This window comes from Eulemur rufifrons, chromosome 9 (assembly GCF_041146395.1).
Source record: "Eulemur rufifrons isolate Redbay chromosome 9, OSU_ERuf_1, whole genome shotgun sequence".
NCBI lineage: Eukaryota > Metazoa > Chordata > Mammalia > Primates > Lemuridae > Eulemur > Eulemur rufifrons.
This window is the reverse complement of record NC_090991.1, coordinates 4996707-5021838: the sequence shown is the minus strand read 5'-3', so window position 1 is coordinate 5021838 and position 25132 is coordinate 4996707. Positions and strand designations below refer to the sequence as shown.

The following is a 25132-nucleotide window of genomic DNA, read 5'->3' as shown; positions in this document are numbered from 1 at the left end:
CTGAAGTCTGCTTAGAAACATCTGAGACTAAAATTGGTTATGAAAAACTATGTGGTATTTGTAAAATACAAACAAAAGGAATCTGGTTTAAAGAAATTATTTAAAATGGAAGTTGCAAGTTGTTTCTGGACTTCAGGTGGCCTAGAGTGGCAGCTCCCTTAATTTTCCCTCTTACAATAAGTACACAGGAATTTTCAGGTAGAATATTCCGGATCCGCCTCCAGTTTCTGCAGGTTGAAAGCACTAGGGTAGAGGCAGCGGCTGCATACAACTTGTGAGGAGCAACAGCTGCTCCTGGCTCCCTGGGCTGTCCCAGCCTGTTCTTTGGTCCTCAATGCTGTGAAGACACATTTGTTTCAAAGTGACTTCTAAGAGTGGCACAGCTGGTGCCCCTCCCCAGGACCACTGCACCAGAGAATGACCCAGTGGCCCCCTCCGCCATAGACAAAGGAGCAACTTGGCTTATGCCAAGGGGGCCTCCTGGCGCTGGCTGGACTCTCCTCACAGCTGCCCTATCCATGGACTGCTGGCTGGGTCAGACCGCTGTCACTCGAGCAGACTCTCTGGGGACTCGAAGGTCCTCCCCACGGTCTAGGCCTGAGCACTGCCCTGCCCTTGCAGCTGGGCGCCCACATGGATATTCAGAGCACGCAGGCAGCATGTCTGACCTCCCTGCCGGCTTCTCCCTGCCAACGGCGCTGCGAGGCCCTCCCTCCCCGGCCACCCCAGGCCCTCTCCTCAGCGTGTACACTCTGCTTTTCCTCTCAAAGCTGGAAGGACTTGAAAGTACGGACATGGGACAGATTTGGCCTCAGTATGGCATGAGCTGATAACAGTCGCTCAACGGAACCAGAGGAGTTTTAGAGATAACCTCAAACGTGGTGTATGATACGCTCACGGATAATCAGGTAACAGAAGCCAGATTTTTTTCACTCAAGGCCCTAGCCCCTCCTCTGAGCACCCGCATCTTGCTAAAGGCTCAGTAGACGTTTAGTCAAAGGCTTTGAGTCAAACTGCCTGGGTTCAAATCACAACTCTACCATTTATTAGCTGCGTATCCTTGGGCAGATTACTGTAATCTCTGCGCCTCAGTTTCCTCGTCTGTAAAAGGGAACCATACAGTACCTACTTTACCATATTGATGTAAGATTAAAAGAGCAAATTTGTATCCACTGCTTCTCACAGGGCTGGCCCTCAGGAGGCCCCTAGTCAATGTCGGCTATTTGTTGGTATTATTACTTCTTATAGTCAGGGCATACTTTTTCCTCCTGAGAACAATAGGCCGTGTTTTTTTGCTTAAATGTAAGGAGACAGGCAATGGTGTAAGGTCCTAATTACACCTCTTGCTGCAAATGTGGACATTCCCAAAGGGACAGAGGCTCCAACTGGCTTACAGAGGGCAGGGGTGGCTGTCCCCTCTGAGGCCTTGAAGGCAGTACTGCACACCAGCACTCCCAGCGAGGCCAAGGCAGCCAGGCCTTAGCTTAGAGGCTCCGCCCCATGGCCTAGAGCCTGGGGCCATGGGCACACCCAGAGTGCCCACCAACCTGCAGCCTGCAGTGAGGGGAGCAGCACTGGCTCTGCGACAGTGGCCCAGGCTATGCATCTGGCAGCAGAGTCTGAATCCAGACTCTGGTCCTCACAGGGTTTGTCACCGTGAGCAGTTTACCTGACTTCTCTAAGCCACAGTCTTACCCAGTGTTCTTATCTGTAAACTGGAGACAACAAGAGTACCTCCTTCACAGGGTCCCTTGGTGAAGTAAATGCGACCATGCGTGATCATCCGGCCTGGGCCATGGCAAGCCCTCAGTGAGCAGAGCTCTCATCACTAGGCACGATGGCCAGCAGGTGCTGATGCGTTCCTGGAGCCACAGGAATGGGTGTCAGAGGCGCCAGACAGAGCCAGCCAGGCATGAAGGAGGACTGGCCACCGGACGCTCCAGCCCAGCCAGCTTCTCTGCCATGGGCCTCTGGGACCCATCTTTCCTGTGTGTCCCAGTCATTAGGGAGTGAGCATATTTCAGCCCTGTGCCCGGTGGGTGTCACAGACCCAGGTGCTGTGCCGTGAGGGAACTCCACCCACCAAGATGGTCTGTCTGGGAAACTCTTGAGTGGGCTCTCTCTCAGGGAAGCCTATCTTCCTGGCTTGGGAAAGGTGGCATTTGCCTGTACCTGGTCAATAGCAGTTGGCCAAATTTAGCAGCTTAAGGAGGAAAGGCTGGCATCACAGTGGCCCTACCGCCATGCTGCTGTGTTGGGTTTCTATCTCAGCCCCAAGACAGAGGCTGCGGGAGTCGGGGTCTGCTAGTCCTCTGTGCCTGCAGGACTCAGCCCAGCGGCTGACACCCACACTCATTCCATAGACACAGCCTGGCGTCTCCACTGGACTCTGTATACGGCTGCTGGCTCTGGGGAGGTAGGTGGTGGTGAAAAGGCCCTTCCTGCCTCCCTCGTGAGCTTATATGTAGTGTGAATAGTCACAAAAGCAAATTGACATAAGCCAGGTGGTTTGCAATTGTGATGAGACTCTCACCTGATAAATGGGGTGTGCAATAGACAATGGTTTTGCAGGAAGGTGATGAGGGAAGGACTCATGGAGCTGATATGTGAACTGAGATCTGAATGACAAGGACAAGCCAGGCATGTGGGGACCTGAGGGAAGAGCACGTGTGCCAGATGGAAAATCAACTGAGAGGAGCAAGCTGGACACTGGGGAACAGCTCAGAGGGTCGGGGGGCGGTTGCCAAGGTGCGCAGGCCCAGTTGTGAGGTCTGTGCACTGTGGGGGAACACGTACTCTGAGTCATGGGAAGCCATTAGAGGGTGTTGTGCAAAAGTGAAATAATGTGGTTTGGGTCTTCAAGGACTGCTCTGGCTGCTGTGTGGAGGACAGCCTGTACGAGAACAGCACAGAGGCGAGTGGTCCAGGGCAAGGACAGCAGTGGCTGGCCTCGGTGGTAGCACGGAGGTGGAGAGGAGCTGAGAAACTGGCAGCGGGATGAATGATGCGTGAGCGAAAGCCAGCCCCGATAAAGGTGTCAAGACTGGCCCTTCCGTCACCTGCACTCCTTCCCAGAGACACACGCACGCTGCTACTGGGCCCCAACGCAGAAGACCTGGAGAGCCTTCTTAGTGTGCAGACCCAAGGGACGAGGCAGGTGCCCCGGGGTGACCCTGCCGACTGTGTGACCATTCATCACTGGATGTGCTTGTGGAAACTGGGATGGCGTCACGCTGGATCAGAAATAGTGCTGGGGCGGGCTTGGCGGGGTGGGCCGGGGTCTCCAGCCCTGCTGTAGCACTTCACAGAGACTCCAAAGTGAAGAAGACCTGGGGGGAAATCTCAGACCTATTTGTAACTGCCTTTCTTAGAAAGTGCCAGAAATCCCCACAGAATTGAACTTTTGGAAACCAACCCCTTGGAAAGGGGAAACCACCTAATTATCATGAGCTCCTCTCTAGTTGGGCCCCACAGGGTGCCCAGCCTGGTGCTTTATTTTTTTAGCCTATTTCATCTGACAACGACTCTGCAAAGCAGGTTACTGTCCCCTTTTGCATATGAGGAAACTGAGGCTCCAGGAGGTTTTCAGTCTTACTCGAGCCACAGAGCGGGCCAGGACCGAGTCTGTCGGACTCCTACAAGCCTCACGCGCCCCGCCGCGCCCGCCCCACCCGCCGCACTCACGGAGCGCACGTCGTCAGGCAAGTCGTCGTCGAGCTCGCCCTTGACGTTCTTCTCGAGGGTGTTGATGGAGATCTCCAGGAGCTTCTCGTGGTGGTGGTTCTCCAGGTCCCGGCACTGAGCCATCGTGCAGCCGGGAGTTAAGCAAAGGCCAGGGGCGGAGCAGACCGGCGCATCCCTGACCGCGGGCTGGGGCCTCGGACAAGCACGCCGAGGGCCGGGGCCACTGCAGCTGCAGGGGAACAGACTTGCAGGGCTGAAGGCGAACTCCGAGGTGCATCAGTGCCGTCACCGCCGTCCACCCACCTGCACTAGACCCCGGAGCCATCCCAACACCCCCGTGCCTGTCCCTACACCTGGTCATCACGGACCCTCGGTGCCTGGCTGTCCCTCCATCGTCCACTTCTCTCCACCCCCACGGCCTCCCCGCTGGACACCGCAGTGGACTGCCCGCTGGCCTCTGCACCCTCGCCCTTGCTCCCCACGGCAGCCAGAGCGAGCTCGAAGATGTAGACAGTCGGGAGCCCATGTGCTTTGCGCAAAGCTGCGGGAAGCCTCCCGCTCTCTAATTTGGCCTAAAGGCCTCCTCTCCGGACTGGACTTCTGCGGCCAGTCCTCAGGGCCTTTGCACCGGCTGCCTCCTCTGCCTGGAGTGTCCTCTCCACCCCCGTACATGGTCTGGTTGGCCACCCTCAGGTCCTCACTTAGTGGACCCTCCCTCAGGAAGGCTCCTGGCACCCGCCCTGGGTTAACTGCTACTCACCCTGTACCTTTGATACCACTTGTTACCTACATAACTTCTGTCTCCCTGCTGGACTGTGAGTCCCAGGAGGGCAGGACCAGGCAGTCACTTCTGGGTGGGGCACAGCAGTTTGCCCCCCACGTGGCAGGGCCCTGAGCTCAGGTGGCAGAAGGGTTGGTCATGCTCCACATGTCGGCTCCTAACCCCAACATTTAACCTGACCCGCTCATTATACACAATTGTCAGTGTCTGCAACGTGGACGGTGCCTCACCCCCAGGGTGTTTTGTCTGCAGCACAGGGACAGGCGGTGATTCTGGGGCATCACCTCCCCATGAGCTTCACCCACGTAAGAACAAACACGCCAGGACTCTACTCCAAACCATCGTAACAAGACCGATTGTTCTGAGGGAAGGGAAACCCCCTTGGACCCCATGGAACATTCTTTTGAACATTATAAGTGGTTGCCAAATCTGCATCCTTTGAAGCTGAGCCTTTTCCCTGGTGAAAAACTGGAGGTTTTACATTCCCCTAATTTCACAGGTGGTGATTTCCACTAAATAGGATCCTATGACAGATTTATCATCTTGGTGGAAGTGTAGATCTTTTTGTAACTCAAACGGGGAGGAGGTATTTCTGGTAAAGAGTAAAGTATGACTGTAGAGCACTGACTTTTTACTATCTCTGCCAGTGTGTTCAGGGCACCAGCGGCAGTGGGAGGGCAGAGGGGTCCCTGCAGATGGCCATCTGGGAGGGAACCCCACTTATTTGTATTCTGCTTACTGTTCAGAGAAGTTTCACCCTTCCTTGCCTTTTGTTACAAATACAGGTGCCCCTCCCCTAGCTCCTTTAGAGGCCAGGACAACCCAAAGGCCCCGTGGCACCTCCCCATGGGGAAGTCATCAAAGAAAGGATATAGGCTTTGGACATTTTCGATAAAGAGTCCCACCAAGTCGATGATGTTCCTTTCGAACAAGTTTATAGTCTCCTGGAAATGATAACATAGTTAACATGCATATTAAGACACCCAGCATCAGAGCAAAAGGTACTCTTTAGCACTTAGCGGTCTCCTGTTCTAATCACTGAACTTCAGGATAAAGACCACGCACCTTGACCTTCCTGGGCAGATGTCTGGGAACTCTCTCTACAGAGCTCTGTTGCTCTGCAAGCATGTTAACTCACTCGCCACCTGAACGTCTTGTGCTTTCACCGGACCTTTGCCTGTGCCCGTCCTTCTCCCAGGAACACCTGTCCATCCTGGTCTTACTGCCCTCATCCCCAAGACACACACAGAGCTAACTAACCCCCTTCCTTTGGGCTTCTCAGTGGCATTCACCCACCACCCCAGGAAAACAGTGAAGTGAGTTGTCAAGAACCAGACTACCTGGGTGGATATCCCAGCTCCACCACTGTGTGTAACTGTGGGAAAGTTTACCTCCCTGGGCCTCAACCGCCTTACTTGTGAAATGGGTTTCCCACATAGTACCTGTCTCACAGAGCTGCGGTGGGGTTAAATGAATCACTTCACACAAGATGATTTGCGAGGTGCCTGGCAGCGAGAAGGCCCTCCTGACAGCTGGTTGTTACCCCAGGCCTCTACCGTTAGTTGTTGCCCGGTGCTTAGCAAGGCACCTAAGGCCTAGATGGGACTCAGTATGGATTGAGCGAGCAATGGAAGATGCAGCTGAGAGGCCTGCTACTCTGGGAGCACCCCCGCCGTCTGCCATAAATTCCAGGGGCTGCAAGGTGGGCCAAGGGTGCAGCGGTTCTACAGGAGCCTGAGGACTGTCTGCAGGCCGAGCACACTGTGCATTTTCCAAATGTATGTAAGTGCTGTTATAGTAAATAAAAATAGGGTCATTGAAAAGTGTCACTGCCCTTGCAGCTTTTGGGCTGCTGGTAATACAAGTATGACAGTGCCCGGGTTCTGGGAAATGTCTGGATGATGGAAAGCAATCTCCCTGCCTGAAAACGCTGGGAGCTGCTGCCTCCCTCTGCCCCATGCTGCAGGCTGCTTCTGCAGCGCTTGCAGCTTCCCCAGTGGGGAACAAGCATCTGCCGTGCGATGTGATGGGGAAATCTATCCCATGTCCGAGGTGTCACTTGACGTGTGAGGAATTGATTAGGCGCTATCTCTTGGCCCAGCCACGGCGGCAGCCGACGCGGTTCAGTTCATCACGCCACTTCAGACTCCCGGCCTCTGATGCCTTGTGAACACGCAAGTCACCCTGGCCCCGAATGAATTTGAGACAGCAGCACTTTTCATTTCCACTACTCAGTGCTGAGTCGCAGGCTCCTCGCATCGCCCAGGGGTGGCAACTACAGGCTGCAATGCGGAGGAGCCTTTGTTTGGTCCCCAAGTGGGGGTCCACTTTGTCTTGCAAGCACCCAAACAGTTCCTTCAGCCTAATCAAACACCCCTCCCTGCTGAGGGTCTGGGCTCTCCCACGATGCGGCAAACATTCCAGAGTAATGAGCTCACTTCTCATTCTCCACCAGAATCTTCTCTAATCTAAATTATTAAAATGTGTTAAAAGCAAACACAGGACTGATGAGCAAGAAAGCTTCAGCCTGACACGCTGAGTGGCACTGGAGGTTTCCCACAGAGGAGCGCGGGACGGCCGCGGCTCGAGCGCAGACCTGCAGCCGCAGCGCACTTGCACCCCACGCCCAGCCTCACCTCCAGCTGCTCCACCAGCTGCATCTCCAGCGTCATGAGCACATTGAACAGCTCCGTGATGTCTTCGCCACACTCCATGATCTTCTTCTCAATGCTGGGCATCTCAGTCTCTTCTCGAATGGCACTTAAACTCTGGAAACAAAAGCCTGTGCCTTAGCAATAATCAACTACTGAGTATGGTTAGTTAGTGGCAGGTGGCAATTTGGTTTTATGGGTAAGAACTTGGACTCAGGAGTCGGCAAGTCTCAGTTTTGCCATTGGCCAGCTCTGTGAGCTTGTAGAAGCTGCCCACCCTCTCCATGCCTCAGTCTCCTTGACTATACAGCGGGCATGATAACAGCCCAAACCCATACCTCGACACCAGTAAGAGAACCCCGTGAGCGCTGGTAAGTGCTCGATGCCTGTTAGCTCCAGTTTTTATTAGAGGCTGCTGGGCAGGTGGAAGGAGCCCCAGAATATGCTGCTGTGGAATGTTCACTACTTTAGGCACTTAAAAATAGCAGATGCAAAGAGGACACTCTGACCTCCCCTTTTCTTCCTGAAAGCAGGAGATGAAACTCCCATGTAAAAGGCGCTCGCCCTGTGCTAGGAGGAAGGAAGACATTCTTATCACCAGAGACGGGGAGTCAGGGCCGAGAGAAATCTGTACAAACCTTGTTCAACTAACCCTTATCTGCCTAGGCAAGCTCCACAATTAATTGCCCGAGCCCAGACCCCTTTGGTTTGTCATGTTTTCACAATTTACTGCTCTTTGTCCAATCTAGTATAAGCTTTTGGCACTAACTGCTTCTTTGGGTCTTCACTTTTCTTGTGAGTGCTCCCATGTACATGTGAAAATGACTAAACAAAATTTGTATGTTTTTCTCCTGTTAGTCTATCCTATGTCAGTCTAATTCCTGGTCTCACTTGGAGGCCCTAATAGGGTAAAGGAAGAATTTTACCTGCCCTATAACTTCAGAGTCAGGTGGACCTGCATTTGCATCCTGCCTGGGTCACGTATTAGCAGGGTGACCTTGAGAGAGCCACTTGCGTTTTCTAGGCTTCGGTGTCATCACTGTAAACGGGGAGAAGAGTCTGTGCTTCACAAAGTCTAGGGGGCAGAGGCCAGGTATGTGATGCGCCTGGCGAGGCGCGATTAATGGAGGTTCCTGTAAAAGGCCTGTGACAGGCACAGGTTGGGAGAGACACTGGAAAGGAAAGACAGCTTCGGTCTTTGAGGAAGTCAGGTGAACCCGCACAGAACCCCGGTGAGCAAGCGGAAGCCAGCGGTGAACATGCCGAACGGTGTGGAATGAGAGGTGCTTACCGGCTGGAGAGCAGCCTGGGGTCCACGCACGGCGCTGAGTACCAGCTGTTCACTAGCAAAGGGCCTGGGGTCACAACCAACACTGGGTGCAGCGTCAGCTTGTTTTTGTTGACACTTGGTATTTATCACGAAGAAGGACAGAGTAATGGCATGATTCAGTGGGGTGAATGATATTCATAATAATGGCTACCCCATCTGGAGAAAAACCAGGCTCAATCTCTACCTCAAGCCTTACATGAAAACAAATTCCTGATGAAGATTCAAATGTAAAAAATAAAACCATAAAAGTGCTAGAAGAAAACATGGGGGATTTTTAATAAATAATCTCAGAGTGGAGAAGTCTTTCTCAAGTACAACCAGAGGAAAAGATTGATAAATTCTACTACATAAGAAAATGTACATGTGCTACTTGGGAGGCCAAGGCAGGAGGATTGCTTGAGATCAAGACTTTGAGACCAGCCTGGGTGATATAGTGAGACCCTGTCTCAAAATCTCTCTCTCTCTCTCTTTTTTTTTTTTTTTAGAATTCTGAATGGCAAAAGCACGCCAGACAAAGTGGCAAAATAAACAACAAAATGGGAAAAATATCTGCAACTCATTTCACTGATATAGGGCTAATCTCAATCTTTAAAGAGCTCCTACAAAGTAATCATATTTTAAAAAAGAAAGATGTACCGAAAGAGAGAGACAAAAAGCAAATAGAAAAATGAATAAGAGCAAAATATAAGAACAAATAGTTCTCACAACTAGAAATACAAATGGCTGTAGAACACATGCTGCTCACCCACCTTGGGGAAATTAAACTCGTACCGAAGGTGCATGAGATTTGCAAACATGAGAAGGCTTGTGACACTGGCCTGGCAGGGCTGTGGGAAGAACGGGCTCTGTGGGGTGCAGATGGCCAATAACCATGAAAAGTCCCAATGCACAGTGCTACTTTTAGGACTTCATCCTGCAGGTCAAACTTGCACTTACTTATTCAATGCAACACTGAAAGAGCAAAAGGTTGGAAAAAAAACTTAATTGTCCATCAGTAGGGACTGGCTAAATAATTAAGGTTCATCCATGAAAAGAGATATTTTATAGCTATAACAAATATGAAGCAGCTCTTTCGTTTTGGAAGACTCTCCAAGATGCATAGATGACACAGGAAAGCAAAGTGCGGAACAGTGCATGCCACACTTTCATCTCTCTCTCACACACACACACTCACGCAGATACGCGGTAAGGAGGGAGACTGTGTCTCCTCGTGGGCATTTCTCGTTCTGTGCCATGTGCGGGTACTACCTATTCAAAGGGAACCCGACCGCACGCAGACTCGCTGGCCTCAGGACTTGCACAAGTGCTTTCCCTTTGTCGCGCAGGTTCCTCCCTACAGTTCCACAACGTGGTCATTTCCATTTTACAGTTGAGGAAATGGAGGCCAGGAGAGGGTCCATGGTGTGCCCCGGGGTCACCAGTGCGGGCTCTGAGTCCCAAGCCTTGTATGACTGCACCATGACCTGGGGCGTGCCCCACCGGGCCCGGGGCAGGGCCGTGTGCAACAGAGGGCGTAATGGGGCGCGGGGGGAGTGGGAAGATTGCGGGACAAAGCTGTGGGAGAGGGCATGTGAGGGGAGGGAAGGGGGGCTCTCAGGGCATGTGGGGTCTTGAAAACCGGTAGGACAGTGGCTTCAGCTTAGACGGAGCATCAGAAGCACCTAGGGAGCTCTGGAGAATCCCTGTGCCAGGCCACACCCCAGGGTGCCTAAGTGGGTGCCATATTTCCAGGCCTCACGCACTCTGTGCACAGGCTGGCGAGATCCACTGTTCTAAGCGCCAGGAGGGGAGCCCGGGGGGTTGCCAGCTCGTCCAAGGTGGCCTCTGAGCCGCCGGCCTGCCGTGAAGGCACACACCCGATCCACACTGGATCCGCGGAGCAGAGCAGCTCCTTCCGAGCCAGGCTTGGCCTGGCCCACGTCCTGCTTCTTCAGAGGGCCTTGCCGCTGAGGGGCCAGGCCACCGGGCCAGGCCTCAGGAGAAGCCGGCCCATGAATATCCAGGTGTCCCAAACCCAACGGCTACCGGGATCAGATAAGAAATGTCAGGGCGGAAAAGGCTGGGCAGGGACTGGGGGACTAGAGACATGGCCTGTCCAGAGGGGACAACCACCGCTCAGGCACTGAATGACAACTGCCTCCAGAGAAGCTGGCAACCACAATTTTTTTTGTGAACTCTGCCAGTTTCTAATGTCAGCAAAATGTTCAAAACGTTTTTAAACCCTCTGCAGGCCAAATAAAACACATATGTGAGCCAAGTGTGTTCCTCTGCTGATGGTTTCGAACTTCTGGTTGAATGCAGTAACACTCCTTCCTGTAACATTATAAGGAGGGTCTGGAGAATTAAATCCCACAGATTGTGAGGTCCCGTTAGTGAGGCTAATGCGACAAGAATGGGGTGGGGGAGTGGGGAGGGCTGGGAAGCATATGGAGTCCATCACCAACTCTGTTAGATCTGCCCTCCCAGGGGATTTTTCTCTACTTTAATGTTCACAACGAGGAATAGCTTTATGGGCTCCTTGAAACCCCTGATGCTATAAGCAAACCTGGTGTGTGAGAATAGTTTTTGAGGAGAAAGAGGGTCCATAGCTTTCCTTAGTGTTTCACAAAGATCTGTAACTTAGAACAGGTTGAGAATCCTGTCTTTAAAAGTAATGCTAACTCGGCTGTGGCTCACGCCTGTAATCCCAGCACTTTGGGAAGCCGAGGTGAGAGGATTGCTTGAGGCCAGGAGTTCCAGATCAGCCTGAGCAAGAACGAGACCCTGTTTGCACACACACAAAAAAAAAGATAGAAAAATTAGCTGGGCATGGCGGTATATGCCTCTAGTCCCAGCTAACTAGGAAGCTGAAGCAGGAGGATCACTTGAGCCCAGGAGTTTGAGGTTGCAGTGAGCTATGATGAGGCCACTGCACTCTAGCCTGGGCGACAGAGCAAGACACTGTCTCAAAAAGAAAAAAAAAAGGTAACGCTAACTAAAAGAAACAATTCCCACCAAGTACAAAGATTGGTAGCCCTTCCAATGACACCTGCTTGGGCCAGGCCCTGTGGCCTGAGTAGGCTAGGTCCCAAACACCTGGGGCGTTCCTTTGCTGTTCCCCCAGGTGGAAGCCCTTTCTCCCTGTCCAACTCTTCTTTGTCCTATAAGCCTCAGCCTGAGTTAAGGTACCCTCAGGGCACCCCCAAGGTTCCTGGGCTTCCCTCTGGGTTAGCACTGACCACTTCACTCACTCAGTGGGGAGGGCCTGGGCCTGGGTCTGAGTCCCACAAGGGCAGGAACCATGTCTGGCATGGCTCCAGCTTGCCAGGGCTGGGCACAGAGTGGGGCTCAGAAAATGTTAAATGAATGAACAAAAGAAAAGTAGTAGTTGTCATCATCCTCATCATAATAGTAAGGTCATACTAATATAGTTATTAATAGTGATGATGATGATACGGAGGTGGGGATGGGGACAACCTTGAATCCCACGGCCATTTTATGTGCCAGAGACCCACAGGCCCCCCACACAGCTCTTCATCGTGCAGCAGGGAAGCTGTGGCCCGTGGTTCTGGGTAAGGTGGACCTTGGCTCTCGCACTTATTAGCTGTGATCCCTGGCAAATGGGGATGATGACCGTGGGCCTCAGGGGTCATCATAGGGCACAGGAGTTGCAGTCCCTCCACAGTGGGGGTCGGGGCTTGGCACCATAGAGCAGGAGCCAGGGCGGCCTTGGGGCCTACCAGCAAGTACTTCTCCTCGAACTCGGCAATCCTGTGTTTGCCTTGCTCCTGGTTTTCCTGGATGGCCTCATGGATACATTCATTGAAGGTGTCAAGCTCTATTTTCCGCTTCTCATGCTGTTTCAGGCCATACTCAAAAATGCTCAGGCAGATGACGACAAATTTGTCCTTGTAGGTGAGTGGCTGTTAAGGAAGCTCATGGTTGTGTCAGGAGCGGGCCACCAGGGGCGGGGGGCGGGGGGTGTATGACAAAGGCGTGGGTAACTCCCTGAGCAGAGTGCAGGCCGTGTACTCAACACGGTGTGTGGGACTCGGACCCACAGTCTCACTTGGTCCGTCTGACAGATGAAGAAACTGCAGACAGCCCAGGTTTGGAGGATAATGTGGTTCCTGGGGCAACCCCGCCCTCAGCCTGCAGGATTCAGGAACGGGCCTCTGTGGGGGGAGGCAGGGGCCATAGGAGGAGTCCACAGGGCAGAGGAGAGACATGCTAAGAAAGCCCCAGAAGCGACTCCTGGGAGAGCTGAGGGGCCAGGGAGGGGCTGCGAGCCCGGAGAGCCAGCCCGGGCGGGGAAATGGGCAGCGTGCATTTTTGTCTCTGGCGTGTTATCTAGAAGGGCACCTCTCCTGAGGGCCTGTCTTGGTGCTCAGCTGCTGTATCTGAGCTGGGGGAAGACCACGTGGTTCAAGTCCTGGCTCTGCCACTGCTTCTGGGACCCACTCTGGCAAGTCACTTCACCTCTCCAGGCCTCAGTTTCCTCATCTGCAGCTGAGGGTACAACAGAACCTACCCTACGGAGTTCTTAGTAGAGGTTCTTGGAGTCAGGCAGGTAATGCCCAGAGGACCTTCGGTGATCCTGGGGGGATGGAAACCGATTCTCAGAGAGGTGGAAACCCTTGCCCAAAGTCACATGGCCACACCGTGCTAGAGCTGAGAGGCAAACACAGGTCACCCAGCTGGTGGGTGGCGAGGCCAGGCTGGGAGCCCCTCCCTCATTCTTTTCAGAATGTCGGGGTTTGAGAGAATTTCTCTCTATCCCGTGAAGGTCACCATCTATGACTGGTTCCTCATCTCAGAGCTCTCAGATCCAGGAGCTCCTCCAGTCTACCCCGAGTCCCTCCACTTACAAGTTAAACCTATTTATTGGTTGTCATGGCCATAGCCATATGACAAGTACTGACCACACCCTCTGGGCTCTGGTTGACTGGAGAGAAGAATGCAGGCTCCCAGGCCCCACAGACAGCGCGACCTCACACAGCGGTGTAGCCTCTGCAAGCTTAGCGTCCCCAACTATGAAATGGAGTTAATCATGGCACTTGTCTAGTGGGTGGTTGGGAAAACTGTATCCTCTGTAGGCAAGTGCACAGCAGGAACAAATGAGAGTGGCTGATAAGGGTCATTGCTGTAGGTGCGCATTTCAGTCAATCTCTCCACCTCCGAAAACCTGACTTGCCAAGCACGGCCGACCCTTGCCATGTTGACCAGACACTCAACATGTCCCCGAAATCTAGACAGCATTTGCCCCATGCCGCTCAAATGACCTGTCTCAAGGAGTACATTGCTCTGAAAGGTCTTATAAGAGACATGGGGAAACCGAGGCCCAGAGTGGAAGGGGACTTGCCCAAGGCAGGCTGGTGACACAGGGACCAGGCTCTGTCGGAGGAGCCAGCTGTGAACTCAGAAGGATATGCCTCGAGGAGCTCGCTGACACCGGGCAGGTAGGACAGCTTCTTGCCCTCCACGTCCTCTGTGTACATGCTGTCAAACAGGAAGGAGCCGTTCAGGTGCTCAACAAATGCAGCCTGCGGGCAGAAACACACCAGGGCGGTGACTCCAAGGAGGGCCCCCTAGGGCACCTCACAGGCCCCTGCGAGGGCACACGGTGGGGGGCCGCGCCAGGCACTGGGGCTGGTGAAGGCTTCATGGATGGGGGGCTGCTGCACTTGGGCTCCAGCCTCTGAGGAAGGGGGTTGGGGGGGGTATTCTAGGCAAAGGGAATGGCACGTGCGGAGGTGCAGAGGCCAAAAACTGCGGGCTGTTTCCAGAACATGACATGTGGCCCAGTCTGACTGCAGGGAGGGGTGGGGAGTGGTGGGAGGGAGGCCAGCAGGGCCCAGTCATGAATTCACCCATCTGAGCTAAGGGCTTGAGCTGTTTCTGGCATGCCGTGGGGAACTGCCTGCGAGCCTTAAGGAGAGGAGCAGCTCTGACAGATTGTCTCGCACTTTCTCTCCAGCCCTGGGCTGGAGGCGAGAAGGCCAGTGAAGACATGGGTCGGGGTCTGGGCTGCGATGCAGCTGGCCCTGGGCAGAGTGAGGTGGGGAGAGGGCACCAGGCCCTGTGTTCTCAGAGCCTGGGGACCCCCGCCCACCTCTGCTGAACAAGCTCAGTGCCCTCACGTGGGCATCTCCGAGCCAGGCCGAGGTATGCGGCCTGCCTGCGTGGTACCTTGTGTCTCTCCAGCTCCTCCCGCCGGGCCTGTTCGTCCTCCAGCCGCGCCTGCATCAGGTTCTCCCGGTGCTTCAGCTCATCGATGCTGTACTGGTGCTTGGCCTCCGCCAGCTCTTTCTGACCCAGGAATAGGAAGAGGTGCCGTTACCAGAGGATGCCTGGTTCCTCCGAGTCACACTGCCTCGGCCATCCCGCAGCCTCCTGCACATGGGCAGGGGTGTCGCACGGGTCCCCTTCGTGAAGGCTGTGAAAGCCAGGAGGTCTTGTGGAGGAGAACTGCTCCTCTCCTTGTGGCCCTTCGCAGCTGTCTGAGTCTGAGGGAGGTCAAGGAAGGCAGCATGGCAGACTGAGGCTGGGGGCTATCTCAGGGCGGGGGCCCAGTGGTGGAGCACCCCTCCACCGGAGTTGGTGTCCTCCTCGGAGCACTTGCCCACTGCCCCCCAGCAGGCCTCAAGGCAGGCCCTCTGGCATCTTTAGGCAAGGACAATGGGAGAGGTAAAGTGAGTCAAAGGCCATAGGACTGGTCACAAGGGTTCTGGCCCTTGGCTCTGTGCTCCACCTCCTCCTGGCTCTTTCCCAGCCGGGAATGTCCTCGCCCCTTTGTCGGCTCACTCTGAGCACCCCAGGTGATCTCACCTGTGCCCATGTCTTCACGTACAGCCAAGGCGATCCTCGGGTGACACTCAGGTCCCTATCTCCAGCCCAGACTCCACCTCTGAGAGCCAGAACTGGGCTTCCGGTGGCCCGACTCCTTCCAGAGCTCAGCTATTACTATTGCTCCTGGGGTCACACAGACTTGGGGTGAATCCTGGCTGGGCCGAGAGCCAGTGATCCTAGCTAATCGCTGGCCCTCCTTCGGCCTCCTCAGCATCTTCATCTGGAAAACCAGCCAGTGCAGGACGGCTCTGAGGTGGCCCCGAGACAATGCTGGAAGGAGCCCGGCGGGTGGGAGCATGCATGAGACAGTACCCGCAAGGGCGCTGCGGGACTCGCTTTGACAGAGGCAGGGAGAGGGAGCTGGAGACGGGGAGCTGCCCGCTCTCTCCTCCTACTTGTGCATGGGGGAGGCTACCCCTCAACACCCCTTTCCCATGAAGCCTGGGAGCCTGACGGCTCTGTCTCACAGAGCTGCGAGACAGAGGGAGACACTTGCCGTGTGGTCACTGATGCGCCGAAAGTCCAGGTACACGAGGTCAGGAAGATAGGCACAGATGAACATCCTGTAATCCTCTGCCTCCGAGATGGGGTTCCCAGAAAGGCTGAGCGTGCGCAGGCACTTGAACCGTCGCAGGTAGATGATCTGGGGAGAGGCGGGGGAGAAAGACCCGTTTTCTTGGCCATCGCAGAGCTGAGAACACACCTGCAGCCTCTCTCCTCAGCAATCTTTCAGAGTTTGCAGCCTGGCCACAGCAACGTCAGCACTAGGTGGGGTGACAGGCAGGGTGGGGGTTCCAGGCTGGGCAGCAGTACTGACGCTGGTCAGCCATGGGCTTTCCAAAAAATCAGCAGACTAGGGTTCAAATCCTAGCTGTGGGATGTTAGACATGTTATCTAATATCTGTGAGCCTCAATTTTCTCATCTGTAAAACGGGTATAACGATTCATGTGTGTGTGTGTGTGTGTGTGTGTGTGTGTGTGTTATAGGTGATGTAAAGGCCAAATGAAACGAGCTATTAAAAGCATTTAGAAGATACCGACCTACTCCATGAGTGGTAGTTGTAGCTGCCATCAGTGGCCACTCACACAGGCATGGCTTTTTACATCGTAAAGCCCGCAAAAGGTCCAAATATCTTAAATTAAATGGAACCCAATTTATTGTTAACCTTGGATTCATGGGATAACAGCCAGTAGAACATTCCACTAACTGCTATTTGTTCTTCCTATACTCTATATTTAGTAAAATGTGGAAAAAGTCAACCAGATAGTTAATACTTCATTGGATAGCATATTCTGAACACCTAGACATTATATTATGAAAAGATAGAAAAGAAACCTAGCATGCTTTTTCGAATGAATTTCTTTCAGTCATTTGTTTGTTCATTTGCTCAACAAACATTATTAGGCACCTAGCAGGCTTCAGGCATGTGCTAGGCCTTGGGGATATCGTGGTGAACAAGGCCCATGTGGTCCCTGCTCTTATAGCAACAGATTTAAAAATAAGATCACTAGGGTTGGGGTAAGTGCTATAAGGAACATGGAGATGGCCCCATGAGAGAAAATAATAGGGAGGCCTTTTTCAGTTAGGGGACTCAGAGGTCTCTCTGGGGAGGTGACATTTAATCTGAGACCTGAGGGAGCCAGCCATGGAAGAGCAGAAAGCACACTCTTGGCAGCAGAACAGTACGGGCAAAGGCCCTGGGGCAGGAAAGGACTTGGCATGTATTGAGAACTGGGCCACGGCCAGGGTGGCTGCAGCTTGGTGGGGAGGGGCTGGGAGACAGACTTGAAACGAGACTGGACACGAGGTCAGGGGCTGGTTCATGTTAAGACCACGCGGGCTGCAGTCAAGAGTTTGGATTTTATTCTAAGGACAATGGAAGCCACTGGAGTTTTAAGTGTGTACCATGTGCGGGAGACAGGATCTGATTTAATTTTTAAGAGATCTCCCAGTGAGATTCCATTGTTTGTCTTTCAAATGGCAAAGAGAGACACATTTGAAAACAAAGTGTGTTGTAGAAGGTGAGAAAGAACAGGCTGCCTCATCCTTGTTGGTGGGCTTTTAGTAATAAGTAGTTCTACTTCTACTGAGGGCAATTTGGCATGATCCATCCAAATTTAAAATGCACATATCCTTTGACCTAGCAATTCCCCTCTAGGAATTTATCTTACAGATGGATAGAATTACAGATGATAGAATTTATCATCCAGGCGCAAAGTAACCCCTGTTCAAGGACATCCACTGCAGCCTGTGTATAGTGGCAACAGGTTGGAAACGACCTTGACATCTACCTACAGGGAACGAGAAACACATCATGCTGCGGCTGAGTAATGGAATGATGCAGCAGAGAGGGGGCACTGGTGACTTGGGAGGAGAGGGGACACCAAAGGCAGGTGTTTGGAGGGTAGCTGGACAGGCGTGACAATCACACCCAGTATCTAAACACAAGACTCCTGGAAGGACACACATGCAACTCAGAAGCAGCAGGGGCCTCTGGAAGGGGAAGCTGGGACAGAGGCCAGGAGTGAACGAAGCTCTTCCCTATGTGCTCAAATGTCTGATTAAACGTCTATGTTTTTGTTTTGTTTTTTTTGAGATAGGATCTCACTCTGTCACCCAAGCTAGAGTGCAGTGGCATCATAATAGCGCACTGCAGCCTCGAACTCCTGGGCTCAAGTGATCCTCCTCCCTCAGCCTCCTGAGTAGCTGGGACTACAGGCATGCGCCACAATGCCCACTATTTTTTTTTTTTTTTACTTTTTATAGAGACAGTGTCTCGCTATGTTAACCAGGCTGGTCTCGAACCCTTGGCCTCAAGTGATCCTCCCTCCTTGGCCTCTCAAAGTGCTGGGACTACAGGCATGAACCACTGTACCCAGCCCTTGTGTTTGTTTTTAATGCAAGAAGCAGAAACAAAAATAAGCCTAATAAATAAACAGATGACAAGAAAGTATATAATTAGATGTCCTATAAGTGGTGCGGATGAGGACTAAAATTAAAGATGCTCAGGGTTAGGAGCCAATACCTGAGAGGCATCAGTCAGGACTCTCCGGGCCAAGTAACCAAGAAGGCCAGTACCTGATCAGGTAAAGACGATCCAGGGTCCCCAGGGTCCCCAGGATGTGGCCAGGCCTTAGGAACATCTGGCCCAGACACCTCAGCATTCCCTGGCAGCTCCTCCCCATGGGCCTTCTTTCTCTCTGGGGACTGGCTTTATTGGCTTCTCCCATGTGCACAAGGGGCTACCTGGCCCCCAACACCCTGCTGGGAAAGGGTGATGGGATTTCCTTCTGTCCAGTCCCTGCAGGGGCAGGATGGGAGAATACCCAAGGCCAAGGGGGAAGTGGGGTGTTCAGGCAGGGCCCAGGCATGATCCCCTCCACACCCTCCACATCCCCTGGTGCCCAGGCCTGGGCCTTCAGAGGGACACAGCCTCAGATCTACTGAAGCCTCCGAATGTCCAAAGGAAAACAAACTGGAGGAGATTCATTCCCACGTAAGCCCTGGGATGTAGGACCTACCAAGGCAGGAACATCTGCTAAATGCTCAGAAGTATTTTCAAGCACCAAGGTTTGAGGCTGTTTGGGGTTAACCCCTAATCTGAAAATTCCTGAATAATGTCACTTTCCATGTACTTACTATGTGCTAGGCCCTGTATTGGGCATGAGTCAATCTTCACAACAACCCCATGAAGTAGCAACTACTATTATTCCCATTTTACAGATGGGCAAATGGGCACCCAGAACTCAAACTCACTGGCCAAGGTCAGGCAGCTGGTAGGTGGCAGTGCTGAGACTTGAACACAGAGACCACATCTCAGCCCCTGACTCATTTGCCTGCACCCTCCATGCCTCACTCCGCCATCCCCCTGGCCAGTGTTTGGTTTCCCTGCCCCCACGGGGCAGAGGGCAGGCTGGACGATCAGGACTTGAACCCTGGAAAGGGCACTGGTTGGGTTTAGATCCTCCATGCGGCACAGGGCAAACTTCCGAGACTACACGGCCTCCAGGGTTTGGCCCTGCTGGACAGACTTAAAAATATAGGTCACAACTCAGTGCTTGACCAGGCCATTCATCTAAGCCACCAAGCCTGGCTGTCCCCTGACCATGCTATTGGTCTGAGGGTCAGTGCAGGCCCTAGGACTGCCCGATCAGAACGAAGGGTTGCTGCTGGGGGCAGATTTCTTGCTCTCTACGTCCTGCCAGATGTAGACAAGGAAGCCTGTGGCCTTGACTGCAACCACAAAGAGAATCGGCCTTGGGGAGATGCTGAGGACGGCGGAGCCCAGAGGCAGAAGGAACCTGTGTCCTTGAAGCTCCACTGATAACCCCCCTCACTGCGACAATAATCATGCAGCTAATGTCCTTGTTGTCTGTAGCAGGTCCTCAGCTTATTGGGCCTCAGCCGCAGCTGTGATAGACTGTTGCTGACAGCGTCCCATCTCATTTCTCACTGTCTGCTTCACAGAGGTCTCCGAAGCCACAGAAGCCCACCCAGCCCAGAAGCCTGGGGGGAGGGAGGGAGTCCCCCTGGGGTGTCCCTCAGCTGTTAGGGGGATCAGTGCCTGAGGCTCCAGTCCCTAGGCGGTCACTTCAGGAGGCACTCTGGGTACTCCCGAGGCCCAGGAGGGTCAGTGCTCACTGCCTGCAGCAGCCTCAGTGACACCCCTGCATGTTGGTTCTTCCTCTCCCCTTCTCTTACTCTGGCTTCCCGAAGCCACACCCCAAACAAACCGCCTGCACCCAGGTCTCTGCCTCAGCTCTGCTACAGCCAGTTTGGGGCAAGCTTTCCTGTTACCTGCAGACACCACCCCCTTTCTGGTGGTACCACCTTGTCTGAAGCCATTCACACAATCCCCCTCGGATGCGTCCTCACGGTGGCAGATTCCTTCCTAAATGCAGACCTGTCCCTGAACAGGCGTCAGCACAGAAGTCTCCTTGGCTTCCACTGCTCCTCTGGCCATTCTGACCGTCTGCAGTGAGGCCCCAGCCATGCCCTCGGCCCCTCCCTGCACCACACACCCTTGACCTCTTCCAGGAACAGGGGGCTTCTCAGCGGTGCTGTGCAGGTGGCATTCCCAAGTGCCCCAGGCCCTTGCCCACACCCTTCCTTCCCGCTGGGAAGCCTTTTCCTTCTGCTGGAGGGCAACATTCTAATCATCTCTTAGTGAGTCTGAATCAGGTCACCTCTTGTCCCGATACTCTTGTAGGAAAGACCTTGGCTACAACTGTCTTCCATTTGCTAAGAACACACTCCAGCCTGACACCGAACCAAGTGCTTTATGTTCATAACTTCCTGTGATTCCCGCAAGAGCCCGGGGAAGGTGGGTAATGGCCACTATCTCCATCTGACAGACGAGGAAACCGAGCTGTAGAAAGCGTGAGCCTCAGTTGGGTTCACATCCTCCTGTCTTGGGTGCAGGGCAAACTTCTGAGACTACAGCACCTCTGGGGTTTGTCCCTGCCGGACAGACTTAAATACAGGTCACAACTCAGTGCCAACCCACCCTAGGCCATTCGTCTAAGCCACCCTGGCGTGCAGCTAGGATCTGAACCCAGGCTGCCTGATGGATGTAAACAGAAAAGGAATTTTAAAAGGATGCTGGACGACCCCCGGGATTGGTGGGCTGGAGAAGCAGCCATGAGCCACCTGGTAAGGTCACTGCTGGGTCATCTCTGACATAGGAACCTTATAGCTGCTACCACACCCCCAGCCCTCTGGGGTCTCAGCCCCAGCCGGCTGCTGTGAGCCCACGGTGGGGGTATGCGGGGTGCAGCCCGCTTTCCCCTGAAATACCAGTGTCCACTGTCACTCATACACACCCCTGGCACCTCTGGGTGCCCTCCTACCACCCACAGGCCTTGCTCCGTGGGACACCTTGTATCTTTATGTGGGTGTGTGCTGGTCACCCCTGAAGGGACCATATCTTGTCTCTGTGCCCACTGAGCACAGGACATATGCCCCACAACCAACAGCAACAATGTTTGTTAAATGCGCCTGAGACTCAGGAAAGCGACTCCACTGATCCAGAGGTCATAAACCGGTCCCCACAGAGGGACTGTGTGGGGTTAAGTACGGTATTTAAACATTATCAAATTCCTCATGGAGTAATTGGATTTCTGGCTTTTCCAGGAAAAGAGCAAGCTCTGGAACGCTCAGCCTGCACTTCCCCTTGCTGCAGACCCCTTTCTTGACCCGAAGCTCGTGGCCCAGCTCCCTCTGAGCCCCGGCAGCCAGCCCTCCCCCACCGCTCACGTTCATCATGTTGCTGATCTGGTTGTTGCCCAGCGACAACACCTGCAGCTTGACAAGGGCGTCCAAAGAGTCAATCTTGGAGATCCGGTTGCTGAACAGGCTCAAGTCCTCCAGGTTCACCAGTGTGTCCAGCCCCTCGATGGCCTCAATGTTGTTGAAGGACAGATCTAGGGAAGGGGGAGGGCTGTGAGGGCCTGTGCCTGGGTTAGCGGATAGACTGTCCTGAAAGAAAACCATCGGGGCTGCTTAGTGCTCTGTGAGCCAGCATCGAGCTGTTGGGGCCAGGAATTGACTCACTGTCTAGATTTTCTAGAAGCCTGGCACGGATTCTTCCCTGCAGCCTCAAACATTCACCGCCCTCTCCAGTTCTGCCAGTCATCTCCTGGCAGGGCACATGTGGGCAAATATTTATGTCTATGCTCTACTGAAGTTCTGGGAGGAAAACGCTCAGTAGCAGGTCTAAAGCAGTGCACTTGGGGGTGGGAGCAGACAGTTGTGGAGTAGCCCCTTCCCTCCCACTGTGGCATTTTAGTAAGATCACTTCCTATCTGCTTAGCATTTACCAGTTTGTCAAGGGCTGTGCCAGAGGAAATACTCTGACGAGAGCCCTGAGTGGTAGTTTGGAATTTTTTTCCCTGTTTGATCATTTGGGCGGTGGAAGCTCAGAAAGGCTCAGTGATTTGCCCAAAGCCACACAGCTAACCACAGTGGGGCCAGAGTCCATCTAGGGCTTCTCCCTGGACACATGGCAGGTCATGTTCTTTCCACTATATCACAGCTGCCTCAGGCTCCCTCCCCAACCCCAATCCCAAAGGAGATTTCAGAATCCTCCACAGTCCAAGTTCTACAACTTTGGAAATAAATTTTCCTCACCACAGGTTTCCAGGGTTGATTGGTGGGTGGGGCTGTAATCTCGTACAGAAATACCAATGGCCTAGAAGCCAAAACTGGGAGTTTTTCCTGGGCTTGGAAATACGATCTTGACAACCGGAAACGATCACATTTAAAAGGTGATTTGGGGCTGGACATGGTGTCTTACGCACGGACTTGGTCCCAGTGCTTTGGGAGGCTGAGGTGGGAGGATCACTTGAGACTAGAAGTTTAAGACCAGCCTAGACAACATAGTAAGATCCCATCTCTACAAAAAAAAATTTTTAAATTAATCGGGTATGGTGGGTGCACCTGTAGTCCCAGCTTCTGGGGAGGCTGAGGTGGGAGGATTGCTTGAGCCCAGGAGTTTGAGGTTACAGTGAGCTGTGATGACACCACTGCACTGCAGCCTGGGTGACAGAGCAAGACCCTGTCTCTAAAAAAAATTTTTTAATTAAAAAAAAAAGGCGATTTGGGAAGTTAGTTTAACAACATCTTAATTTAGCCTCCTCTGCATATAAGGGGTGCTCACGAGTTGACATTGAGACTAATGATAACACTTTGTTCCTTTCTCTATGGAAGACCCTTTGAATGCATTACCTTACTGAATCCTCCTAGCACAGGTATCATCATCCCCATTTTATAGATAAGGAAACCGAGTCTCAAAGGGACTTCATGGTAATGTGCTAGAGGTCACACAAAGAAACCAGGGTTCAGAGAGCAGAAGTACCTAGTGCAAAGTGAGATACTTCACAGGGCAGAGCTGGGTTTGAACTGGTGTCTAACAAACGCCAAGCCTGCATTATTTCCTTTCTGTTCTTGGGAGGCTTGGCGCACCCCTGGTGGTGTGCTGGCAAATGTTTCATGATGGAGTAGGGGAAGCCGTGGCTGATTTCTGTGGTGCAAATACTCCCACCGTGGCCAATTCCTAGCTACCAACGTGGCATCCCTGGAAGCGAGGCCGGGGAGATGTGCACGGCCAGCTCTCGGGAGCCAGTGCTGGCTGCCTCCTGCACAGCAGCGCTGCGGCAGCTGACTGTGTGGGCCACCAGCAGGGCCTGTGAATGTAGGTGTGGGGGGCTGTGCTGACCCATCCGAGTGTTACCTCCCCCACCCCACCTCAGCACCCCACAGACCCAGCTCTGCTCTTCCGGCTGTGGTTGGGTCCCTGGGGGACTGACTAGTGCTGTGGCTGGACAAAGGCCAGCGTCTGACTGTTCCCCGAGGGGGGTGTGGTGAGACCCCCTTACCAGAACTTGCCTTCTTGGCTCTCGAACCCCACACCACAGAGCACTGGGCATAAGCCCACAGGACCCTTGCTGCGAGGGCTCTAGGAACAAGCCAACTTTCCATCGTGTGTGCAGGGGCTCTGGGTGCTGGGGAGACAAGCTCTTGTCAGGGAGGGGACCAGTATTCAAGTTTCCGTCTGGATAAGTGGACAGACAGGAGCTCTCATGGGGCTCCAGGGCACTTGCTTTATGTCTTCGAGACAGCTGGGCCTGGTAGCTCCTGCCTAAAACCACGACATTCAGATGGCCTGTGCATGGCAGACCTTGGTGGGGGCATGGCTCAGGGTCTGGGCTGGCCTGGGCACCGTCAGGACAGTCAGGCCCACTGTCTTCATCCCAGATGACTCCTGGCAATGTAGAGCCACTGAGCCCAGCAATCAGCTTTGATGGGTGCTGGGGGGTGTGGAGGGGTGCCTGGGATGAGACCTGGGCCCGGGAGCCAAAAGACCTGGCTGTGGTCTGCTTCTGCTACCTGTAGCACGCGGCTCCGCCAAGCTGGTCAGCCTCTCCGGCTCAGGTGCCTCGTCTGCGAAACGGCGGCGTACTCCTGGCGGGGCTTGCCGTGCGCTTGTGCTTGTGGGCACAAATGTAGCTGAGAGTGTTTTCCAAACTGGGAGGTGCATGGATGCCCCAGGTTGCCCTTGTTACTGGGAAGCAGCCTGACAGGATGGCGGGAATGTGGGCTGCAGGCTCCGACAGGCGTGGGTATGAGTCCCAGCTCTGGGGCCTCCGGGCTGTGCAGCTTTGGGCAGGTGCCCTGGGCTCTCTGAGCCTTGCTGCTCTTCTGCAGGTTGGGTTATAATGGACACTCATCTTTTGAGACTGTTAGGGGGCTGAATAAGACAAAGTGTATGAAGAGCTCTCAGGCCCACCCCCTTCTCCCTGTTGGGTGCCCACCTGCCCCTCGCCAGATGTGAGGGTGCTCCTAAGAGGCCAGCAGATGGACACAGTTCACTAAGCCCCCTGTGGCCTAGGCAGTGAGGCCTGATGCAGCGGCCTCGGAGCCTGATGTCCCCGCTTACCTGCTGTGACCTCAGTCTGCTCATCTCTACTATGAGAATGACGTGCGGATTGGGAGACTCACACGGAAGGCATAGAGGCCCACGCTTCACATGTAGTTCAGTGCTCAATGTACACTGGCTTCTGCGATGATTATTTCCGGTTTGATCTGGGCCCCACCAGCCAAATATGTCGGTGGCCATCTGCCTACCTGAGTCTAGGTTCTATAGAAGTCCACAGCTGCCCCTTTGTGCCCCACCCAGACTGTGAGGTTGGGCAGGAGGGAGCAGAATACTCTGTCCTAGTGTGTCCAAGCACATCTTTGCTGTGCTTTGCTCAGAGTAAGCCCCAGACTTTTAAAAAATAGCAGCTTTCTTGCTCCCAGCAGACAGAGCCTCTGCTGTACCAGGGCTAATAATGGGCCGGCAGCTGAGTGTCACACAT

General features: G+C 53.6%; 1 protein-coding gene across 1 annotated transcript in view; it reads right to left on the bottom strand.

Annotated features, from left to right (window-relative positions):
• DRC3 (dynein regulatory complex subunit 3) overlaps window positions 1-25132 on the bottom strand; it is a 34951-nt gene that overhangs the window by 2109 nt on the left and 7710 nt on the right. Inside the window, exons 4-11 of the mRNA XM_069483218.1 lie at window positions 21531-21697; window positions 15767-15917; window positions 14615-14730; window positions 13856-13968; window positions 12166-12340; window positions 7102-7233; window positions 5339-5409; window positions 3685-3808 (exon numbers count right to left, since the gene is read on the bottom strand). Coding sequence (XP_069339319.1) covers window positions 3685-3808; window positions 5339-5409; window positions 7102-7233; window positions 12166-12340; window positions 13856-13968; window positions 14615-14730; window positions 15767-15917; window positions 21531-21697 — 1049 coding nt within the window. The remainder of the gene's footprint in view (window positions 1-3684; window positions 3809-5338; window positions 5410-7101; window positions 7234-12165; window positions 12341-13855; window positions 13969-14614; window positions 14731-15766; window positions 15918-21530; window positions 21698-25132) is intronic.